This window comes from Epinephelus fuscoguttatus, linkage group LG1, assembly GCF_011397635.1.
Source record: "Epinephelus fuscoguttatus linkage group LG1, E.fuscoguttatus.final_Chr_v1".
Lineage (NCBI taxonomy): Eukaryota > Metazoa > Chordata > Actinopteri > Perciformes > Serranidae > Epinephelus > Epinephelus fuscoguttatus.
In genome coordinates, this window is record NC_064752.1 from 23,367,669 (window position 1) to 23,386,336 (window position 18,668).

An 18,668-nucleotide genomic window follows, 5' to 3' on the forward strand; every position below is an offset into this window, starting at 1 on the left:
TGTGTGTGGATGCAGGGTTGGAGCCAGGAGTGGTAAAATGGCAATGTGAATGGCTTCACAGTTGATAGTTTCTTGATGTTAAGGGCTACTTTTAACTACATCTGTGTTATGGGCTTACATTCACAGATCGATTCCCACCAGTGCAACATTGTGATGAATGTTGATCTAGAGCAGGGGAAGGCAACCTGCAGCTCAGGAGCCACCCACAGCTCTTTGACCCTTCCCCGCTGGCTTTCATTTATCACTGCTGTAGCAGTAGAGTGATTCCTACATTTTCCAATTGTAGAAATGTGCAGCCTATACACTGAATAAAAACATCTAACATCTCGTCAGCTATGCAGGTCATACATCTACGGCCTTTCCTAGAATCTTTTCTAAAATTTTGCAGAATCTCAACAGCAATGCTTCGTCTTCCTTAGTGAGGCTAGCTATTGATTCCAAATCCAAAAAGGAAAATAGAGAATTTAATAGTGAGTGGACAGATTTGTTTGCTTTCACCACTGACGCTGCAAAGTTTAAGTACTAAACAATCAGAAATAGCCCACTGCAGAGTAGCTATTTTGTTGTAAAACATATGCATGAATGCTCATTTAGACCTTTAATAAATGTTTACAGGCTAATTTAAGTTACTAGGTTGTGTTACCGTCACTTCATGGCACAAATATGTATTGTGGTTCAAGACAGATTAAGAAAGCTTATTTTTTTTTTTTTGGCCAAAAATGGCTCTTTTGGTAGTACAGGTTGCTAACCCCTGATCTAGAGTCATGAAAAAGTTGCATGAATTCCAATACAACTGTTCAGTCTGATGTTGCATAACAAAAAATAAAATAAAGTAAATAAATACATGCACAAATCCTAACTGAAAAGATCAGATTCTATGTGATTTGTGCTGTTTACACTGTTATGGGAAAAAAGCCCCCAAAAAACAAACAAACGCAGCAAACTAACAAATTGGATTTTGGCTACTTTTGCCTGCAGGTTGAACACAGCCTAAGAAACAGCGTCTGAGATGCATTGGTGCACATATTGAAGCAACATATTAAACTGCTGACTCAGTAGCGTACACTGATTTTTGTTGTCACTGTATGTATAAAAAGAACATTACCATTTCAGAATGGCTTAATTTTAAAAATGCAGCTCTAATCACACTTGAAGTAAAGGGAGTAAAAAATAAATAAATTCACACCGTGTACAAATACTAGTTTCATTTTATTTGCAATTTAAAATTTCATACAAGATAAAAGTAGATAATTCAATCTGCCTGAACATTGTTGGTATATGACTCAAATAAAGCCATTAAAATCCTTGATATATGATGTACTGACATGGCAATATTCTAACAGATTACAAAATGAAAATGGGTGTTTGTTTTTTTTAAAGGTATGAACACACACTATGATGATTTGACACAAAATAAAATGACTGTCTGAACAGGAGCTACAAACAGTTGTGTAATCTACACATGGCAAAGCTTTCAAACTGTGGAGAATAATACGTACAGTACAAGATACCTTCTGTAATACACATACTGAACTGAAAAATGCCATCAATGATCATACGTCACAAACACACTTGTGGCTCACTTGATATTTTAGTGTGATAATGGCCGTGGATATTCGGGGCTTTCACTTTTTTCACTATTTGTAAACGCGATCAGTAAAGATCAACCCTTCTGAACTGCAGCAGTGCTCACGATGTAGCTTTTTCAGCACTGGGTTCTGATATATAAACTGAAGGGGCTACAAACATAAAAATCAACATGGTGCTTTATTCATCAGCAAATTGCTTCAAATATTCATATTTGTGCTGAATGATATAAAACTCACCAGACAGTTATTCTGGAACAAGAAACAGGAGTAACGTTACTCCCTTTTGAGATTTTTTTTTGATGCTCCACAACTTAAACAACAATAGTTTTATAACATATCAAAGGGGAAATTTAGAATGTTTAATGGTCAAAAAACAAAACAAAAAAAAAACATACATTGGGCATTTAATGTATCAACTTTGGACGACAAAACCAGAAGAAAAATCAATCTACCATACCAAATCTCTAAAAACCAATGAAATGGGTGGCCACCCAAAACATCTGCATGCAAACACACCTCACAGATCTGCAACATCCAGAAAAGTTTTACCAGTTGTCCTGTTTGTTCTTGGATATTCTGTACGACAAACCAAGAGACAGCATTTCCCTGTGTTTATACGTGCTCCCTGCTAAGAAGGGACTGAGACATCTGGATCAGTAACAAGATATAAATAAGACAGATGCTGAGTTGGGAGGCTGGGGACTCGTATGACTAGTTAGGAGTCTAGGTGGGCACAGTGATACTGCGAGCTAATAGAGCCAGCAGAGCCAGCTCCACAACCCCATGGGCTTGTTCCAGTGCCTCTGCAGCCTCCCTGGCAGAAAAGCCTGCTGCCTGGATTCTCTGGATGTGCTCAGCTGGAAATTGTTCTATAAAGGGATGCGGAGAAGGGAGGGGAGAGGCTGGAGACGTGAGCTGTGGAGCCTGAGCCAGAGGAGGGGTTGAAGGGGAGGAGGTGCTCGTGACTTCCTCAGGTGAGCCCACTGCCATAGACAGAGGGCTGAGGAAAGTGTGCTCAGTCTGGAGGCCAAGAGTGTCTGGGGTGTTGGTGCCAGAGGCTCGTCCATCTGCAACCCCTCTTCCCTGCTGCCCTTCAGGAGGTTCCCTGACCTCCAGGTCCCCTGCAGGATCGGGAGGAGCCTCTGGCTCAGGCTGAAAACTGTTGATGTTATTTCCTTCATCTTGCCCGCATCTATCCACCATCCTCTCCCCGGAGCCGTCTGGACACTGCGGTGGTCCTTGTTCCTCCACAGTCTCTGCTGTATCCCCGCCCAGATGCTCATCCTGGCCAGAGAGGTCAGGCACAAGACACTTAGATGGTCCCTCATCAGACACAGCAGCAGCATAGTTGGCTTTGGCATCGCTTGGTTCTGCACCGGCTGTGATGGCAGTAGAGGGGTGGGTGTTTTCGGGTGTCGGGTTGCATGGCCCGGGGGCCACTTCGTCTGTTTCCTGTCTGAACGGATGTGAAGGGGAGCAGGAGGCGCTGCGGTTTTGTGAATGAGCACGATTGTTTGACACCAGCAGCTCGTGTAGCTCCCTCAGTGCGGCCGCCAGCGACGGGATACTGTCAGAGCTGGAGCAGTGCTCTCCTTCGGGCTGGTCCCTCTCAGAGGACACTACTTCCTGGGAGGCAGCGGGGGAGTCCATTTCAACCGAGTCAGGTTGGCTAGGAGCACTCGGACAGGCTTCTGTGGCATCTGCGACGTCAGACTCAGTTGCCTCCTGCTCCATGGGTTGAATGGGGGAGAGTTCCTCTGGTTGGGGAAGCATAGGGCTGGTCATCATCTCATCTGCTTCAGCATCCCCCTCTGCATGGCCAGCCTGTACCTCCCCCTCTCTCTCATCAGGACACTGGGATTCTGTCGTCATGTCCGCAGAAGGGGTAAATGTAGGGAGGACGTCTGTTGAGGGACTGGGGATAGGGGGCACTTTGGAGTTGCTATGGACAGGCAGAGGCTGAGGGTGGACCTGGTGCGGGATAGAAACAGCATCCTCTGCTGAGGACGAGGGTAGAGGAAGCTCCTGGAGGCCAGGTTGGTCCTGGCACAGCTCTGGTGCTAAGGTCTGCTCCATGGCGGCCGGGGCAGACTGAGAGCGATCCAGAGTTTGGGGCTGGCCAGAGGAAGGACTCTGGGAAGGGGAGGTGGATGAGGACATTTGGTCTAAGGTTCTGGGTAATGTAAATGGTGGGGGCTGCGGTGAGGTAGTTTGTCCATCTGCAGTGTCTATTGTAAAGGAAAATATAAATGAGAATAAAACAGAGTGTGGATCCATCTGGAAGCATTAAGGAATACTGCACCCCCTAAATGACCATTTGTATATCAATTACTCACCACGTGTTAGCTTGGAATTGTGAGGACAAAGTTTTTTCTCATATGCTTCTGGTGAACAAAGACTCCAAAAATGATAATTCTAGATGGATTGAACTCACAGGGGTTGGGGTTTAAGCAAAACTATAACAAAATATCAGTCTACAAACTTGAACACGACATGTGCAGTATCATCCAAGTCTGATTTATCCAGTTGTATGCCGGGGAACTGAAATGAAAGTGAAACTATCTATGTCCTCCTCAAAGCCAGACTCTATTGACAAAAACAGAATTTTACCTTCATGAAGAGGTTCTGTTAACAGCCACTTGAGGCTGGCTCCAGGTGCTGGTCAATACTTATAGACCCCCATGTTAAAAATTCCAGCTTTATGGCAGAAATAAACACATTTACAGCCTGGTACAAAAAGCAGTTTTTGATCTCCAAAGCTAATTTCCCCATTCATGACAACTGTCTGTGCAACTGTAAAACTCACCTGTTTACATTTTATTAAAGCTTAAAAGATATACATAATTAAGGGCGGGCTGCTTTGAGTGACAGGCTGTCTGCCGATATCATCCTCAGCTTCTCAGTCAGATCCATCCGTCACTCCTTCACAGTGCCAGCCTCTTGCAAATATGGTCACAAGATGGCGAGGACTGAAATGCCGACCTTGAGGCTTCAAAATGGGAGTCCACAAACCAATGGGTGATGTGACGGTAGCTATGTCAATTTTTATTACAGTCTATGTTGTTGCCTTGATCAGTTTACTTGTTTTATTGCGTGACTTTGGTGTTTTAAAGGGTTAGTTTGGATTCACCAAATAAACTAACCAATTAAGGCAGCGGAGGACCAGCAGCTCCTGTGTTCAGGGAGGTAAAATTACAGTTTTTGTCAGTGGAGTCTGGCTCGTCAGAAAGAGCTGTCTGTTTGGGATGTACGGAGCATACGTCTGGACAAATTAGACTTTGATGATACTGCACAAACTGTGTGAGAGTCTGTTAACAGATGTTTTGATGGAAGAATTTTCTGTTTTTGGATTCTTTGTTCAACAGCCATGCAAGGAAAACAAATTCAACATAACACAGTAAAAGTAATTGATATAAAAGTGGCCATTTAACGTATTCCTTTACTTTGGATTATATGCATTTAAGGAAACAACCAATAACTCAAATGTCCTTACTGAAACTCTTCAAATTCTTGAATACCCTGCACATATAGTTTGTAACCTGTGCTGCATTTTCCTGTTTTTAACAGTTATGTGTATTCAGAATAAATACATGATGTGTGGAAACAAAAGTACAACATCCATTAACCAATCCAGCAGCAAAATAACAGCAAAATAAAAGACATAAATAGCAATGGACTTAGCACTGGCAATGGACTTGTGAATTTGCAGTACCTGGTTGGTAGGGCCCTCTCCAGCTGTCTCCAAATGCATCAGTGCTGTCCTGCTCAGGGGGTTAGGGCGCACACCACACACATCATGCAAAGGGACGGAGAAAGTTAGCAGTCACACACAGAGCATGCACCAACCTATCAGCCTTTTCACACACACACATGTGAAAAGTGTCATCCAAAAACAACTTGAGCCTATGTCCTAACAGATAAGTCACAGTGTAGTCACATAACCTGTCACTGAACCTCAGAAAGCTCAATCGAGGTCACGCAAGTCGGACGCTTGGATCAAAATTAACCATGATAATCAAAACCAAAACTGATTCAACAGCTGATTGATGCCTCTTCTCTAGTGGAGGAATGCCTGATTACACAACAGAGTCCACACAAATTCTTTACGACTCAACTGCTGCTGCTTTTGTTTACATTCCATTCATCAATGTGCAGCCATTACCCGACATGACTGGCTGATGGAAACAACAACAACAAAGACTAAGTGCATCTATGGCAATAGCACAAATGTTAATGCAAGCCTTGAAAAGCATTAAAAGGGAAACACTTCAGTGATTATGCTGTGATTATCTCAAATGTTACAACAGATCCTCCAACAGTTACTTTTATACCCAAGTAGGAGTTGGAGCTATGGATAGACTCATCTATCACAGACAATGTCACTTTGTATCGCAATATTGTTACATATCATGATGTTAATGGACAAAGTAACTGCACAAGAATGTCTGTATTAATCCAGTGAATTAAAGGGATACTTTTCCAATTTCCAACCAGGTCTGTGTCACCCCAGTGTGGGGAGTGTGTGCACATTAACGGTGTAAAGGTGCCCTTCCACTCCCGGGCCATGAACAACTGGAGTTCCCTGCCTGTCTGCAGATGACACATTTCGTGTCATCCAGTGGATTCTTGGTGCTGCTGGCATGGGGGGAAGCCAGACATTGTTCATCTGCACATACACCCCAAACCACAGTGACACAGACCTGGTTGAAAATCTGCAACACATCCCTTTAAATACCTGAGAGACCACAAAACTTCATCACATGGATGTTGAAATCATCTAAATGGCCAATATTGTCTAAAACAGTCCTGCTCATTTATTTCCAACATTGGCAAAAATGTCCTCATACATTCAGAGATATGTATGTATAGAATAGCTACAGAGACATAAACTGAATTAAATGACTAGTCAGCACTTGGTATATCTCATCAGATTGCCCAAACACTGAGATAAAGTGACACCAGCCAGCTACAGTCAAATATTATTAGCAGGTCATCATGCTAACGGTTATGTCAGAGCAAGCATTTTGACTGACAACTGTACAAACACACTTTCATGTAATACTACACAATATTTCATCATAATACATCACTATGAGATTGCCATCTCATAGTCATTAGAAAGCTATCTCACAAACCTTAACCGACCATTTAACCAACACGACTATGCCACCGCTACCTAATTTTAAATGCATGGTGTAAGTCTTTTGTTTAAAACATTGGGATTATCCTTACTGTGCCAACACTGTGCAGGCATTTTTAGTGACTGTTCAACCTCATGGCAGATGATTTGATACAGAAATCATAATTACGAGAAGAATTAATCACAATAAAAATGCAATGTGTATGCGTATTTATTCTGCATTGATATTCTATGTTTAAACTGTGTTTTAATTTGTGTTTTTATTCTATGTACATTTGTGAGCACATCAAAGATAAATTTCCATTGCTTCTTGCAAGGGACAATAAAGGTTTTCTGATTCTGATTCTAATGCATTTCTGTAATGCTGCCGCCATACCTCACTGATTTACTGTGTAGCATAATCCTGCTCGCACAAATCACCACCAACGGCTCTACTGGCACTAGATGTCCCTTTCAGTTTGTCTGTAGGTGGCTTCAAGTGCTGTTTTCACACTCCTTCAGGATCCATCTGCACTGTTGGCTAACACAGAATCTGACAAAATGTTAACAGTCTACACTGAACTCGCTGCAAGAAGACACACTCAGTACTGATGATTAGGCTCCATTAAGTGTGAATGGAGCCATCAGTGGTTAGGTGTTTTCTCCAAAGTATCTTGTTATACACTGGGTGTTTAAAAACCACAGCAAATGATGACAATAGCACATCCATAAAGGGCAGCTAAAAACTAGACAAAGGCATACAGAAGACTGCTCTGTGGTTTCATCATGATGATAAATTCAGTTTTAACTGCCTTTCATTCAACCCAAGGACACTCTAAATACAAAAAAACACAAGCCAAAACAAACAAATCATGAGTGTTACCCTTTAAGCCTAAAGAGCTTGATCTCATCCAAAACTTAATTTATCTTCTATGATCATATTTTCCTGACAGGCATCTCTCAATGTCCTGACCTCGTCTTACTCTAAAGCACATTTAATTTGCTGAGGTGATGACATGAAGTGATCATGTGACTGAAATTCAGATGACTGCATAAATGGGGTTGAGAGTAAGAAGCTGTAAAGTGGCACATGCAAATGTGGTTCTAACTGAGCTCAAACAAGCCCAATGAAAAACAGGCTGAGGAGCAGGGATGGCAGCCTGTTTCTTACCACTTTCCTGTATGGACCTCTGAAGTGCCTCTGCCAGTTCTCTGTCGGCTATCTCATCTGGACGGGCGTCTTCGCGCCCCTCTGCTCCGTATGCCAGGCGGGCACACTCTGGCAGCTCTGCTTCAGACAGGAAGCGAGTCTCGGTGCCTGTAGTGCCTATAAGAAGGACGCTTTTCTTCAGGTCAATCGAACACTGCAAGAAAAACAGGACAAGTAATGCTCCCAGATATTCTTCAACTTTCCTCTACATTCTGTGTACAGAGAACATAAAACTAATTAATTCCAATACTGTACAGCATACTGTGATCAGATAAAAGGGGCTCACACCTGATGTCTCTTCAGCATATCCAGGCCAAGCAGCATGTCCATTGGCTGGTCCTCCAAGATGGAGAAAGAACAAGGGAGGAAGTCCCCCTCTATCTGGACCTGAGCTACATGAGAGCAACGAGACAGCACAATTTTAACTGCACTGAAATGTCCAGCAGAGAATTGAGTATGGACGCAGCTGAGAGAATTAGGGATGGAAACTGAGAACCGATTCCAAATTTTCCAATCCATCAGAATTATATGCCTCTGAGCCTATCAATTCTTTTATCAATGCCAGCATGTTTTTCGAACAGTTGTGCATTGCAAACAATACAGTTAAACTTGCAACGAGACGGAGTAACAGTGGAGGGGAAAACAGTCCAAAGTGTGGCTTCATTCCATGAAGAAAGATGACAGTACTGCTTGTAATGTTTGCAAAATGAGAATTTCAAGCAAAGCCTGGTATACACTGTGCAATTTTGGGCTGTACCAGACAAAAGATGACCAACAAAAGAAATGTGGCCATATTTTTGGTTGTGGCTCTAAACAATGGTCCTCCTTCACGCAGTGAGAGAGATTCAAGGTTGGCCGTTGTCACAATCTTGTCATCAAAGACAGCCTGGGATAAAATTCTGATGGTGTCACAAGTTTAGGATGACCATCTCACTGTGTGACTGCTGTTACCACCTACGTCTACTAACCAACCAATAGAAATGCAGCATGAAATGATACACTTGCGCTAAACCCAGCATGCCATGGAGGCAAAACTGTTAGAAAAAATATGTGGGGTTCCAGCAAAGAGGAAAACCTTGCTGAGTTTTGGCAGCAGGTACCTTGCTTGTTTGATGTGTCATCCACCTCTTACAATCAATGCCTAAAGGACTAAGCACGGAAGGAAATAGTGGCAAGTGGAGTTGCAACTGCCAGGTGAGCAACCTAGCAGCTAGCAAACATAATCAATCATACAGACATACCTCACTATATTGTGTCCACAAAACTTAAGGTTACTAATGTGACCATCTATGTTGTGCTTCACAGTTGAAGAAGTTAAAACCTGTGCAGCATCCTTGCACACTCAGTATGGGGAACTATTGCATCGTGCGTCATAGCCTGCGATTCAGTAGGCACTGTCATTGTACAGTCTGCTTACAACAACATCAAACCTAGGTTTATTAGATCCATGTCACACAGTGTAAATAAACTTAACAGACTGCTAAAATCTTATAGCCTGTAGGAGATGAGGACATGCATTCGTTTTTTCAATTTTTTTCTACAGTGTGTTTAGACTAACTGATAATAAAACACTTGCACTGATGCTGAAAACCTCTGTAGGCCTACTTTTTTCCACACGGAAAATTGATCAGGAATCAATAAAGAATCAGACAGATAAAATGAATCAATGATGGCATTGGCATCACTAAAATCTATCAGTTCTCATCCCTAGATTGAAGGAAAATGATTCCACCTTCCCTAGTGTTAGACAATCTCTGAAACCAGTTTATGTCTCTGTTTGCAGTTTAAAAGACATGCTGAGTAGTAAGCTTTGCTAGTGTGTGGATATGCAGGAAGTTACTTTGTGTTTGTTGAACTGCGCTGACAGCTTTCCTTACACAGCAATTCACAGCATAACCACAAGTTGCGTTAAATCACCACAGTTAAATCATCACTTGGAATTACTCATTTCAAACCGTAATTATGGTTGAACGTCAATAGGAAGTGGACTCAAAAACACCCAGTCATTGTGCTATGACAGACTATCTAACCATTCAGCATGCTTGCAAACTGCACACAGCTTTTGTGCAACTGTAAGTAGGAACAAGTCAGCAAAATCTGTATATAACTTTTTTTTTTTTTTGGAAGGAACTAGTCTGATGCGTTTCTGATGTGTTTCTCAAGTTAAAAAAAAACAAAAAAAAAAAACAAAAAAACAACGACACTCACCCAAGTGAACTCTGCCAATGATCTTCTGGGTGCCCACTCCCTTGGCAATCCCCGCCCAACGACGGTCCACCAGCCGCATGATGTTACAGCGCTCAGCACACGCTTGGCTCATGATGGTCATCTGGGCTCCTAAAAACAAGGAACGTCAAGATAAAATGTTTAAACCTAATCAAAAACCTAAACTGGCCTGTGCAATGAAAAGGGGAATATAATGCTGTGTAAGCCCACATGGTGCAATAAATGTATCATATTTCTGTGCTCCAGGATGAAGTTACTCTTCCAGATCTTGGCTGAGTCATACTGGTCTTGTAACAATCACAAGGGGAATGAGATCACAGACACAAGCGGCTGAAATCGATTATAATTTACAGACATGCAGACCTGTGTGCATCAGCGTATTCTCCGAGTACAGTGAATTCAGATACTGATACATTTTCAAATCACTGAGCTACAAACACTTTTCTTTTATTTATCTGTTAAGATACAAACAAAAACTAAAGCACAATCTAGCAGCACACCAACATTTCAGTACCATTCCCATTTACGGCCAGAATTTTGTTACGTATTCAAATGGGATCAGGATTTAATGCTCATTACCTGAGTCAACAAAAGCTTTCACAGGGTGCCCATTGACTTTGCAGTTAATGTAGAGCATAACCACCTGTCCAAAGCTTTCTGGGGCCTCCTCCATTGCAATGGTCATGTTTTCTTCCACATTGTGCTGCCTGGAATATTCACAAAGAAGAAGAGGCTTGAGTTTTTTAAAACAAATGAAAACACGCTGCCTTACTTTGGTGAACAACCTCGTCAAATTCAGGAAAATTGCAAATTTCATTACATTACAAAATAATTTAGGGCTGGGTATGATACTATCATACTATCGAATGATACCAACATTCGATCCTTTTTGTGCAAGGGGTCTGATCTAGGACTGTCCAAATCAGCAAACTTTCTGTTGCTGCCGTTTCCAGAGCCCCTCCCCTTCCGACAAACGATCAGTTCAATGTCTGCCCAGTTAGCACGAGCTAATACAGCAGCAGCGGCTAACATTTGACCCCCAGCCGCTAAATGTTCCTAACAAACTCAGTCAGTAACCCCTTAATAGCTGTTGATGACATTAGCTGTGTGATGCTAACAGTTAGTCCCGTCATTGTGCATGCGGCTGAGCAGACTCTCACAACTGTCAGCAGGGAAAAGCTCACACTCCTGCAGCAGCAGCTACAACCCATGCAGTACGTGCAGGGCTCGACAGTGCGAGCGTTTCACTCGCATTTGCGACAAAAAATAGATTTGTGCGAACTGTAAAAAATATTTGGGGGCACATGTGCGCATAAAAAAAAAATCAGCCGAAGCAGCCTATATTTTTGTCAATAAAAAAATATGAAACTTGATGATTTTACCTTTCTGTACATTTTGTATACAAATTCATTACATAATTTGCTTGTAAATGTCTATTTGCATCACGTTTATTACGGAAAACACATTATTTGATCAATTTACATTGTGCCCCTAAAGTTCTTTGTGCGCTCCTTACTTTCTCAACTTAGGAGCACATGTGCTCCTTGGGAAAAAGTTAGCGTCAAGCCCTGATGTGGTTTGTTGAAGAAGTTGACAGTTCAGCATGCTGAGATGCCATGAAAACATTTGAAAGTATGGCTATGTTACACGCCACTTCATTCACATGATGGGAACTGCATGAAGTAATGTACTGGTATCGGTATCACTTTAAGCTTGTGTCGTAATGTTTTTAAATGATACCCAGCCCTTTAATTATTACACCACAATATCTCATTATGGAAGTAAAACTGAGGCTGTACCATGCTAAAGACAAGAGGTATAATGTGTTGCATAATGAATATTCAACAAAAAAAAAAAAAGTATGGTCTCTGCACTATACCTGATGTCCTCCTCAATCTTCGCTTGGGCATCCAAATCAAAAGGATCAGCAGTCAGAAGTCTGATCCTCTCCTGCTCTCTCTTGGCTCGATCCTGCTGTTGCTCCAGCAGCACTTTGGTGAAACGCTCTGAGACAGTTACAGTAACAAGACCAGTTCAAATCTGATTACAGGTGAACATAAATCGTGGCAGGTGACAATCAACAGCTCTTTTTTTTTTTTTTTTTTGGTTTACCTAAGTCTCCGCTCAGCAGGGCCTCAGCAAGCGGTGGGTTTCGCTCCTTGAGGAGTGAAAGCTCATGTGGATTAGATAATAGCATCTGCTGGAGTAAGGCAGGGTCATCCAGCCCCTGAGGAGAGGAACCACGAAAGGCCATTGGCGTGGAAGATTGTGAGGCGCGCTGTGGCTGCTGAGGCTGTGGCTGCGACGAGGGCGCAGGTGGAGCCCGTTGCTGCTGCTGAGGCCTTATGGCACCGCGTTGACTAGTTGAAGAAGAGGTGCCGGGGATTGTGATCGAACGAAAGTCAATATGGGGCAGACCTAAGGAGCGTGGAGGATAAATAGTGATAGGTTAGCATTTTGCATGTGCAAGAACTCTGCTCACTAAATAGATGATGCATTCATCTTCATGTCTTTTCAATAGTGTTGTCTTGTGCTCCTAGATGTATACCTCTGCTTTTTAAAATCAACACATTTCTCATCCTGTAACCTGCACATACTTTCCTCATACTTTTGCTATCTTATCTTGATTTTGGAGCAACCGTCCAACCCCTCCCACGATAAAAAAAATACCTGCTTGTCACTAACTAGAACTAGCAGCAGTAACACAGGTTAAATGAATGTTCCACTGCCAAATGCTCAAACTATTAAATAGTGAAATAAGCAGTCGCTGTTATCCATCTGTGCCCTTTTTTTGTTCTTGTCCTGCTTATTTCTGAACTCTCAATTTATGTTGGTCTCAAAGTCTAGTCCAAACCCATCAGTCGTCATCTTGTGGAAAAACAACAAACCACGGAGGAATATTACACAATAAAGCAATTTCATGGGAACTTAATGTACAGTGATTGACATCTTAAGGGGAATATGGCAACAGATCTAAATCAATAGCATTTATATTATTTCAACAAACACGTGGGTTACCTGGAAAGGCTGGCTGAGTTGGTGGTGGCCTTCTGTCAGCTTGCCTGAGAACCACCACATCTCCATCCTTAACGCCATAGGTCCCCAAGGCACGAGTAGGGTCTTTTAGGGGCTGTTCTACATATGTGATCTGTTTATGGAAATATACAGAATTCAATTTTATATCATGTCTTCATCATTTTGCAAGCTCTATTTTCCTGTAAGTAAAACAGACTAAAATATGTTATATAACTTTACTGGCTGATCAACTAAGAGGTCTACCTGACAGCAGCAACGACCTTACAATCCAGATCTACAAGGTTATATTACTGCTAGCCACTTGACTTGTGTCGTGGTGTCAATGTATTTGTTTTGGGTTAATTTATCATCCTCACTTTCTGTTTCCTGCCAACCCACACACGTTTTATAACAAACTGACCAAGCTGTATTATTTATGAAGGGAAATGAGGCGATCTTGGAACCCTGATTTTTAAGACAGTAGTAACAGGGGAGTAACATATCCAGTTTATGATCAATGATCCAGAGTGAAAACATCGCTGCACATTGTCATCTTTGAGATACACCTTTGTTTTTAAATTCCCATGGCGTGTCTGTGTCACTTCTGTCTAAGCACACCTCCTTCCTAAATATTTAAACAGTACTAGCTGCCTAGCACCAGGCAGACAAAGGTAAGCAGCTAAGAAAAAGACAGTGAGGATATTTACTGGTACTGTCCCATACTGAATACAAGCCACTGAAATGAACTGAATTAAAATCGTATCATGGCAGACTTTGTGATATCAGCAAATATTGTATCATTGTTCAAAGAATCGATATAATATCCACTTGTGATTACACTTGTGTTTTACACCCCTAAGTAGTAATGGATTGCACTGTACAGTCAGACAAAGTGGCTAATCCTACTGGGGGGGGGGGGGGGGGGGGCCTTTGGCAGTTTTGCTTGGAAATTGAATTTAAACTAAACCATTAACCAAATTTCCATAATTGCAGATTAACTTTAAGGAGCAGCGTGTAAAACTGAGTGAGATTTAGTGGCATCTAGAGTAGGACTGTACGATGATATTGCCACATCATCGGTATCGCCCAACACTGGCTTTAAAATGAAATATTGGAATTGGCCAACATACTTTTTCTTAATTTACACCATGAATAAATATTACATACAATGAAAAGTACTGTATTTCATGTCTTCATCTGCTGGTGGGCCATCACAATAAGAGTATGCATGCATAATATGATGTTAATTCCACCACAGAAGAGACTCGACAATCACTTAAATTACGTAGGGAAAGATGTGGATATACTGATATCTGTTATCGGTCAAATGAGTTGTTACATATCAGAAAGAAATCAAATATCGTCCATCCCTAATCTAGAGGTGAGGATTGCAGATTGCAAAAAGATGAAACCTCTAGTTAGATTTCCTTCAGTGCTCATTGTTCAGGTTTTTACTGGGAGCCAAATTATTTGCAGAGGTCTCTTCATGTCCAATATAAATGGACGCAGTGATTAAGCTGGTAAAAACACTGAATAAATTAATTTCAAATTATAAAATCAGTGTTTTTCCAACCCTGCTCATCACTGAGAGGCTGCTAACTATGGTGTGACTGGCCCACTCTAGAGCCAGTGTTTGGTTTGTCCGTTCTGGGCTATTGCAACAACATGGAGGACTCCATGGACAAAGACCGGCTCCTCATGGAGATATATACAGCTCATTCTAAGATATTGAATAAATGATCTTTTTTTTTTTCTTCAGGTGATTGAAAAAAAAAACATACTTGAAAACACATGTTATATTATATTCCAATACTGCCAATATATCCTCCTTAATCATATACACTGGACACTTTTTTTTAAAGATTATTTTTATGGGCTTTTTGCCTTTATTGACAGGACGGAGAGTGAAATGGGGAGACAGAGAGAGAGTGGGAACTGACATGCAGCAAAGGGCGGCGAGCTGGATTCGAACCCGTGGCCGCTGCAGCAAGGTGATGCCTCTGTACATGGGGTGCCGGCACTATCCACTACGCTACCGACGCCCCATATACACTGGACCCTTAAACTTTAATGACTGACCAGTCTATCTCTCGGCTGAATCCTCAGCTATTCAGTTCCATGTTATTTTGTCTCACTCCAACATTACCTATTGCTCTTAAAGCAAAAGTAGAGTTGAATGTAAACTCAGTTCCTTTCACCTAAAACTGTTGCTCTGAAAAAAATCAGGAAATACAATTAAAAATGTTTATTTAAACCAGTATGAGTAGTGATTGTATAAAAATTAGGCTTCAGATAATATATCAATTATGAATCAATCATTTGATCTAGCTCTGACAGACAGCAAATCGAGTGAGTTACGGCACTTGCGGATTATGGCACCCTGCATACTGACAAAACACCACTTTATCCTGGTAAAACAATACTTGCAACTTGGACTAATTTTTATGAACAACCCTTTTGATTCTTTTGATCTGAGGACCCTTATAGACTAAAGGAATATGAATAACTTGCACAGTAATCGAGTAATGGACCCATACTTTGAGGTAACCAACAGCCCAGTTATATACAAATGAACTGCTTTTCAACCAGACCAGGCTTCTAAGTGAGACAGGCCTTTAATTGCCAAAATGTGTAGCCACACCGGGCTAGTAAAAGGGACTGGGCGTTTAATTGGGACCAGGCTTTTAACTGAAGTTTTAGGGTGGTCTCAATACAACCGGAAATAGAGGCTTTTCTGAGTTGGTTTTAATGGCATGGCCACACTGAATATGGTTCAGTTATAGTGTATTTTAAGACTAGAAACCTGATAGCTCCACTTTCACAATAAACGTAAAACTGGCAGTTAAAACTCTCATTGAGGTTTTAATAAAACTATTCACACACCCTGTAACCTATATCACTGTTCAAACTGGATGCAGTTTATTGGGGTAACGTTAACGTTTGTTTTTGAAACCATATTTTAATCTGTCAAGATAGCGTGTCCCTCTTATCTTAAGTTAACATGACGAAACCGTTAACTAACGTTACTGGGGCACCAGTTACACAAAAAATTGTCTCGTTGAAGCTATAAGAATATCAGTTATTTTGGCTGACTTCGTGTAAGCGTTACCGTTAGCCTGAACAAGTATCGTTTTCGATTGTAAACTAGTGTGACAACAGCTAGCTTCGTTAATTTGCTTTCAGTTTGACTTTCAGTTAGCTTAAAGTCACCAACTGTGGCTAACAGCATTTAGCCGTTAATAACCGTTAGGGAAACAAGTCGACAAATTTCTCTGTTGTTCATAAACGAAGTTTCGCAACACCCCGTCCATCAAAAGTCCGATTCATGCTAGCACGTCAGCTAGCTAGCTACTAGCTCCGTTAGCTCCCTGGCTACAGATAGCCCGGGTCCTACCTGAATTTCCCCTGCTGGGATTCCTGATTCCAGTTCACAAAGTGCTACAAAGTCTCTCAGCTCCAGCTCCGGGGACACATCGAGGGCGAAGGTGGTTTCTGGGCGATCCCTCGGCGCGCAGAAAACGGTGACCAGCATCGCTTTTTTGGGGCAGGATCACTAGACGAACCCGCTGCAACAGAATGCGGTTAGTGTAGTTCCTTGTTATACACAGGAAAACCCAACTGTTACTCGGATTTTTCCCAATTTTAAGACGTGTTTCAGTACAAAAAGCGCCAAAGGGGAAACTGATAGTACACCGAAAGATGATGGCTGCTTTGCACTTACTGGGTAAAATTCCTGGTGTGACAGTTTCTCTTTTAACAACTAAACAACATCAAGTATTGCTCAGTAGTGCCGCATTTCATCCAGTTTGTTTTTCGACATGTCGCATTACGGCAGTTGCAGTCGTGAGTACTTCTTCTTCTTCTACTCTTAAAACACTGTAAGCCACAGTCCCATCGCCACATACTGGAGCCATATGGAATTACACACACATCAAGACGAGGCATAATGAAACTTTGATTAATTAATATGACGGCAACATTATGTGTTTGGCTCACGGCATTTAGTATAAATGAAACTGTTCATAGTTATGTTTTGAGTATTATCTCTACTTTATGAAACAGCAGAGTTCATTACATAAAAGCTGCAACAGCTGCCTTTGAGGAGGCAACAGTCAGTGCTGTGTGCATTTAATCTCACTGTGACAGAAAACCAAACCAAAGTTAATTTATGTAACTCGTTTCAGAATGCTTTACATAATGCATTTTAAAGGAAATATGGCATATAACAACTTTCAACATTCAAACATGAATAAAAAGGGCATACATAAATAAAAAAAATCTATATAGAAAACTAAGACATAAAAATAAGTAAAGGTGTGAGTGCAGGTTCAGCCTGGATTTAAGCCTCAAAGTCAGGGCAAGAATTATATCTTCATGCAAAAATTGGTCTTTACTGTGCTGCGTGTTTCTTTGGATTTTTTCAGTTTTTTCCTCTATACTCAACCACAGTAACCGAGCATTGTGCTAACCACATAGTTCTTTTGTATTCCAAGCAAATGTCGCTACTACAGGAAACATGAATCAGAGCACATCCTGTGTGCAGACTAGGGGTATATTATTTTCATATCTCACAGGTGCTTTATCCTATCCTTCCACTTTGTCATGAGTTTGTCAGTCAGTATGTTCCTAATGACATCATATCGTTGTGTTTTTTGTTTCTGTTTTGCTTTTTAAAAGCACCAATGTATTGGGCTCCTGGGGGCCCCAGTCCAAAGCACCAAATTTCTCTTATGCAGTTTTAAAAGAGGGAACTATTTACTGAGTTCATGTTTGCCATGGGTTCTAATTTAATGTAGGGATGCATGATTATATCAGCACATCTTTGGTATCAGCCAATATCAGCTTTAAAATGAAGTATCAGTCGTCCAACATGCTTTTTCTTATTTTGAATATGATATACATTGAAAAGTGTTGTATCTGCTGGTGGGCCATCACAATAAGAGTATGCATGCGTAATATGATGTTAATTCCACTACAGAAGAGACTCGATGATCGCTAAAATTAGGTGGGGAAAAAAGATGTTATATCGATATTGGTATCGGTTTTCGGCCAAATACGTTGTTATATATCGATATATTAGATATCTGCAAAAAATCCAATATCGTGCATCACTCACTCACTCTCTCTCAGGTGGGGGAGAGGCACTTATCACTCAGTTAAGGTCAGTCACTCTTAAGGAGACAGACAGCTGCAGCACACAGGTTTCCTCATGTGCTCTGATGATGACCCTAAATACTGCTCTTCTCTGAGGTAAGATGGCATTAAAATCAGATGTATAAAATGTTTTATGACTATCAAATTTAATAAATCAATTCAAGGAAAACTGCACCTGCTGCTGTAGGCGTCCAAAAATCTGCTCGGAAAAGGAGGGTGGATTGTATTTAGAGTAGGCTAAAAGCTAGTTTGTATTAAAGAAAATATATATATTTTCATTTTAGACAATATACAAATTGACAATACCTTTTCCAAAACAGCAATAATCTGTATGTTTTTTGTTTTGTCAGATGCC

General features: G+C 41.3%; 1 protein-coding gene across 2 annotated transcripts; it reads right to left on the reverse strand.

The window, feature by feature from the left end:
• Window positions 1-1,190: 1,190 nt before the first annotated feature.
• On the reverse strand, window positions 1,191-17,039 carry ddi2 (DNA-damage inducible protein 2). 2 transcript variants are annotated; one of them, XM_049575864.1, is made up of 11 exons: window positions 16,881-17,039; window positions 16,554-16,725; window positions 13,163-13,292; window positions 12,257-12,562; window positions 12,024-12,150; window positions 10,724-10,851; window positions 10,127-10,255; window positions 8,207-8,310; window positions 7,880-8,072; window positions 5,302-5,350; window positions 3,729-3,817 (listed from the first exon to the last, which is right to left on the reverse strand). In XM_049575864.1, the coding sequence occupies exons 2-10, from the start codon at window positions 16,689-16,691 to the stop codon at window positions 5,340-5,342; spliced, it is 1,266 nt and encodes a 421-aa protein (XP_049431821.1). In that variant the 5' UTR covers window positions 16,692-16,725; window positions 16,881-17,039; the 3' UTR covers window positions 3,729-3,817; window positions 5,302-5,339. The 2 variants fall into 2 exon arrangements, with proteins under 2 accessions (XP_049431813.1, XP_049431821.1); XM_049575856.1 differs by lacking the exon at window positions 5,302-5,350 and having other exon boundaries at window positions 1,191-3,817.
• Window positions 17,040-18,668: the final 1,629 nt, after the last annotated feature.